Source organism: Hipposideros armiger, unplaced genomic scaffold (assembly GCF_001890085.2).
Source record: "Hipposideros armiger isolate ML-2016 unplaced genomic scaffold, ASM189008v1 scaffold_96, whole genome shotgun sequence".
In the NCBI taxonomy this organism is placed as follows: Eukaryota; Metazoa; Chordata; class Mammalia; order Chiroptera; family Hipposideridae; genus Hipposideros; species Hipposideros armiger.
Window position 1 is genome coordinate 2,694,860 of NW_017731446.1, and position 6,482 is coordinate 2,701,341.

The 6,482-nt window shown below is 42.1% G+C and overlaps 1 protein-coding gene across 1 annotated transcript in view; it reads right to left on the reverse strand.

Moving 5' to 3' along the window:
- Positions 1 to 6,157, reverse strand: part of ATP1B3 (ATPase Na+/K+ transporting subunit beta 3) — a 50,203-nt gene extending 44,046 nt beyond the window's left edge. Inside the window, exon 1 of the mRNA XM_019645956.1 lies at positions 5,847 to 6,157. Within this exon, the coding sequence (XP_019501501.1) occupies positions 5,847 to 5,955 (109 nt within the window). The 5' untranslated portion in view covers positions 5,956 to 6,157. The remainder of the gene's footprint in view (positions 1 to 5,846) is intronic.
- Between the last annotated feature and the right edge of the window lie 325 nt (positions 6,158 to 6,482).

The window sequence follows — 6,482 nt, forward strand, 5'->3', positions numbered from 1 at the left end:
GCGCCACTCGGCCAGCCCAATATTTTAAAGTGTGCCGTAAATTATCCTCCATCATGACAACGCTCCCACGTCACACATCACTTCCGGTATACAGCAATTTCTGTCAAATGAAAACATTATGATGTGTCCTCATCTACCTTATTCACCAGATCTGGTACCGTGTTAACTTCTGGCTCTTACCAAAGTCAAAATGATTCAGGACATCGAGGTAGCCATGATAGTGCAACTAAAGACACTCACGAAGGAAGGCTTCCAGAACTGCTTGAGAAAGTGGCAAGAACGATGGGATAAGTGTGTTTGAAGCTAGGGGGAGTGCTCTTAGGATTAATGGCAATGTGTCTTTTACTGTAATAATTTTTTTTTAATTTAAACATTCGCCATATTGTTTGATCATACCTCATATAATGGCCACTTTTTATGCACCAGATACTATCCAAAGAAAAATACCTCATGCCTTGGGCAAGGGTCATTTCCAAAGCCATATCTTACCATGGCACTAGCAAAATACTAAGGGAAAGTCACAAATAGAGCCAACTCCACAAACAACTCTGTAAAAAGCTTAAACAGGTATGTGGCAGGCTAAGTTAGAGAATTCTTTTCAGAAATATTAGTAATAGCACCCTGTAGGGGAAAGGATGACATTAAATAAGTCCCCACTAAATTTTAAAGCAGGTAAGATTAAAAAGAAAAGGCCTAAAAAGCAGTAAAGCAGGACTCAGGAGACCTGAATAATAACCCTGGTTCTGTTATCCTAATCAGATGTTCAAGCCAGGTCTCAAACTCAGCTAAGTCTCCAACGAGAAAGTTAAGTGGAAGCTTCTTCAGAACACTGAGCTATAAAAGTCCAACAATGCTGTAGAAAAAAAAAAGAGGAGGGGTGGTGGGGAAGGTCCAAACCTTAGGGGAACCATTATACTATGATACACCAATACTATCAGACATTTAAAACGTTACAGAAGACTAATTACATGGAACATTTCATAATAGTGCTCATTCATTCAATGATTTTTATTACTACTAAGTGCCAGCCAACAGGCTAGGTGTTAGGAAATCAAAGATGAATAAGATATAAATAACAAGCTTACAGTCCAATAAATGGGCAACAATAATACTAAATAAAGTAAAAAACGATATAACAGAAAATAGTATTATGGGATACATAGGAGCACTTGACCCAGTCTTAAGGCAAAGAGAGGTTCAAAAAATGTTTACCAGAGATCAGGCCATCAAAGCTGACACCTGAGTAACCATGCCAGGTGAAGGAAAGAGAGGCTCAGAAGCTAGGAAAAAGGCCCAGAAGGAGTAGGAGAGAAATATGTGGAATGGTAGAGAGAGACAACAGGAGAGGAATAAACTAGTGAGATTATAAAGAATTTGTATTTCATGCTAAGGAGCCCACGGGACAATGGAGATTTACATGAAGAGGTATCCATGAAACAGCCAACTGAAGATTTCTGACATACAGCTGGTTATAATATAAAAAAGCCATGTGACTAGAAATGCAGATTTGGGAGTTCTAACACTAAAGCCACCAGAATAAGTAAGCTCTGGCAGGAAGTGTGGACAGTTCCCACAGAGATGACGGACAGGGCCAAGGACACTCCCAATGCATCAACCTCTAAGAAGGTGGCAGAGGAATAAAAAAACACCCCCTTTAAACATCAGTGATAAAACTAGGTATCTAACTGTATATTTAAATTTTTTATCTATACATTTAAAAATTTTTATTTACCCATAGGAAATAAAAATAATTTTTTATTTACCCATAGGAAATAAAAAAATTTTATTTACCCATTAGAATAACAGTGGTTATTCTAAGTGGTTAAAGATTACAGGTGATTTTACTTCAAAATCAACATAAATGCATTAATTAGAAAATAATAAATTTATCTTTCAAAGTTAAATGGATTTTTCCTCCTTCTATTACACTGTTAAATGACTGGTCCTTAATCAAACAAAATGATAAATCATAGAAAAGCTGTTACTAAAGATAGGAGGGTTTTTATAATTCTTTTGATACAGCTAATTTATATAAACTCAAAATTCAATTTCAAAGAAATCAAATGATTTGGGGGGGTGGGGTAGGTGGCTCTTTAACCACAGGAACCCACATACTGTGGTAATTACAATGGTGTCTGGAACACAACACATGCACTCCCCCCCCACCGCCACTACCCCACTAGGAAGTGCTGCTCCTGCTAGGTGACCGCTCAGCATGCCTCTGCCACACCCACCACTGACCTTCGCATACAGCCTGCACACAGGCAAGTCCTATTACGTTCCCAACGGTAATGTTTTTGTCAAGTTTAGTATGTCACACTCCACAGGACAAAGAACAATACCTCAGAAAACCATGTGATACTGGGGAAATAAACACACTTGCCTTCTCCCCTACAGCCAGATACCCATTGGATAGGATATACCTAGTGTCTGGTCTCCAAAGCAGAGCATTTACACTTTACATTGGGGTTATCTAAGTATAAAATATACAGAAATGTTACATAAAACATTTTTCCACAGAATAAACTTATTATATTATATTTGATATTTTTTACTATTCTATTTTTCATTATTGAAAAAAAATGTTAATTGAAACACATGGTCTACCTACAGTTTAAATAACAGTTGATAATCTCTAAGCTATCTTTCACTACAATTGTATTTAATGCATTTAGGCTTAATGTTTGTAATATCAGCCACAAAGTGCTAAATTTTCTTTGTCCTTTGCTTTTATAAATGGCAACTATTTATTCCTGATGTGTCCTTACTGTTCAATTTCAAAAACAAGCTCTAGATACACTTTGATCACCTACATAGTGGGCTTTAGAAGGTTGGTGTGAAAATCAAATGAGGTGATTATGTTATTTAAGCATTTTAAACTGCTGTAACCAAGTGTAAAATATTAGTCAAATATTTAAGCGGTTACTCAAAATCTTTATATGTAGCTGTTTTAAAGAAGGCAATGTGATGTAACATGCACCATTTTCACTTTATGCCAAATGGAAATGGCAAAATTGCTTCTTAAATACATGTGCTTTTAAAATAACAAATGAATTTGGAGAGGAACTTCAGATTATATGGGACAAATGTACTAAAGACTTGAATATAAAAAATAAAATCAGGGAACATCTTAAATGAATATCTTTATAAAATCCCTGAGGTAGAGAATGCCTTTCTCTACACACCTGCAGACCCAGCAACTTCACCAAGATAAAAAAAAAAGATGTAACCACCCCCATTACCACTTAAATTAAATTCAAAAGCAACTAGAAAAAAAATTGCACAAATGAGTTTTTTTCTTAAGAAAAGCTTAACATGTTTTCAAAACAGTTACATACATTATATTTGACCTAGAAATACCAATAGTAGAAACATATCTCGAGAATAAATTTGTAAAAATGTACATACAAAGGTGAAGGGAATGGGGGAAGGAGGGACCAGGCCATTCAATAATTAAAAAAAGAAAAAAATCAGAGGTTACTCATTTTTCCCTGGGTATCTCCCATGCATACATGAGGTATATATGTTAATAAATTTGTTTATTAAAAAAAAATCAAAAGTACATCTAACTATACAATGGACCACTAGTCAGCTATTAAAAATGGTGATACAGATCTTAACATGGGAAGATGACCACAATATACTGAAAAGATTATGAAGCACCTACTGTATGATCTCTTTTTGTAAAAAAGAAAAATAATGTTATACACATTCCTTAAGTCTGCTCCACTATACTAACAATGGGAATCTTTGGGGTGATCAGATCAGGCAGCTAGCCCATACAGTGCTTTTCTGAGAATTAGAACCAGATACCATTTCAGCCTCCATACACCACTTCCCCACATACCTTTGGAAGGATGCCCTTAGGTTGGGATAATTGGATAATATGGATAATTTTTGCCTCTTTATGCCATTCTGCATTGGCTTACTATTACAATAAACACAGAAGTTTACTATTTGTTGATAAGAGTAATACTTTATTTTTTATTTTGATAAAAGGTCTTGCCTTAATCCTTAAAATTAATCCCACTTTACTTGTATTACACTTCTGCCCTTATAGAATGCCTTATCCTTTGATAATTTGTGCACATGTAATCTATTTAAATGCATATACCAAATAAAATCTCTACCCCAATATCATATAATACAAAGGTTAGATAGGGAGCATTGCCTGTAGTAAGAAATGTCATTCTAACACAAAGTGAAGATACTAATTACTGGAAATGAAAAGCCACTGAGAAAAGAAAAAAGGAAGCTAGTCTACAGAAATTAATTTCTCCACCACTCAAAAACTCCTTCAGATCAAGTTAGTACACCCTAGAAACAATAATAATTGTTCACCATTTCCCCCGCCCCTCCATTTAACTCCGGATGCAAGATGTATTTCCTCATCACACTAGTGGGTTCCCCAAAGAGAGCCATTTAAATAAAAATCATGAGTGATTACCATGCCTAAATTACCATTTAGGCAAGGCATCTGTAAAATAATACAACTGCCGGACTAGGATTAAAAAAGAACTGGTTCTTTTCTTGGCTCTGTGAAATATGTAATTTTAAGCAAAGCAAAATCACAACCTCTCCAGATCATTTTTTTTTTCTTCTCTAAAGTGAGGGTTGCGCTAAAAAAACCTCCAAAGCCCCTTTCAGCTTGTGATAGGACGTAAGCCACCTTTCCATCCACTCTGGAGGAGCCAATTTTCTAAGTCATCGCTAATTTACTCGTCATGCTTCTCTTAAAGATGTGCCCAAATAGTTCTCAACTCTAGAAACTTATTCTCACTCAGATAAAAAGAGGTCTGTCAAGAACCACAAACAAAATATTTTTCAAAAGGCCACAAAAAGAAAAAGAAAAGTAAAATTAGTTTACTTAAGTATAAAGGTAAAAAAGAGAAACGAGAGTGAGCACTAGTTCTTATTCATACATCAATATAATTTTTCAAAAAAAATGGGGGGGCACCCTAAAGCAACACTACACTGGGGAATGGTTTAAACATTTTTTAAAACAAAGAACTCATGTAGAAAAACTAACATGCAACCATCACTACGTTTTGAAGGCACAGAACATTGTGCCATTCAGACAGGATTTACTTTCTCCCAAAGAAGTAAATGTCTAAGGAAGAAAATCTGTGCAATTAAAAAGGAATTAGAAAAAGAAACCGAGTTTTAAAGGTCTTTTCACTGTCCAAATTCAAGCGCATTTTCGTTGACAATGTACTTGTGATGAACTCGCCGCGGCATTCATACAACCCACACACTTAACACTCACTCAGCTCGCACTCTTCCGACTGGTTGGGGTGGCAGCGTGGACGAGTCACAAGATAGCGGCGGGAGTGGAAATTTCCTCTCCCCGGGCGTGGGGCAGGGTCTGGCTTCCTCGAACCACTCGGCGCCGCCGGCGCCTCCGCCAGGGCCTCTCCCCGCCGCCGCGCTCTATACAAAGGAGGCCAGGGCGCTCGGCCCCCGCACACTCGGGGCTCGGCTCCGAGTAGGGTCCCCGGCTTCCAGCGCCGCTGGAGGCGGGAGGCCCGGGCAGCACGTGCGCCTCCCGGCGGGGAGAAAAAAACCGGCACGGCTGGGCCGGGGCTGCCCGCGGGCCCCGCTGCTTCGGCAGCAAGCGATGGCCCTCCCGCCCTATAAGAAATGAATGGGGCCGCGGTCCGCCGCTGCAGCCGCCCGGGTTCGAGTCTGGAGGCCGCGGGCGAAAACCGCTGCGGGTGGTGGAGGCGGTGGCGGCTCCTGGGGCCGCCGCCCGGGGAGCCGCCCCCCGCTTTTCCTTTACCACCCGATCCCACCCGGCGTCCCCCAGACCACGGCCGGCCCCGGGCGCCCAACCGCCGCCCGCTCACCCCAGCTCTTGGCGGTGCGCCCCAGGAACGCTCCAGTGGTCGGGTTGTAGATGAAGAGCTTCCACTCGGCCAGGCTTTGGTTGAAGGACTTCTTGTCTTTCTTCGTCATGGTGTGCGCGCCAACGGTGAGGGGAGCGGCGGCCGCGGGGATGGAGGCGGCGAGGAGTGCGGAGGGGCGTCCGGCTCAAGCGGCGCAGCCCGAAGACAGCGGCTGAAGGTGGGGCGGCGCAGGAGCCCTCCTCACTGCCGTGCGCACTCAAGCCGACTGCGCCGCGACGAGCCGGGCTGCAGCTGGGGCCGCGGGATCCTGACGTCTCCTCCCGCCGCAGCCAATCCCCGCGCCGCTTGGCCCGCGCCGCCGCCGCTGCCACAGCCTCCCGCCCGCGGCCTGGAGCCGCCCCAGGCGGTGAGGACGCCCCGCCCACGGGCCCGCCTACGGTCACGGCCCCGCCCATCCGTGCGCCCCGCCTTGCGATTCCGGGCGGGGCTCCGGGGGGCGCTTCGGCCTTCCTTCACCCTGGTCGGAGGAAGCAAAAACTACACCGATCAACTTTAAAAACCTCCAGGGCTTAAGAGAAGCAAATTTATAAAAACAAGCAAAAAGTGGCGTCCCCGATCCGCAGGTTTCTCAGGAGA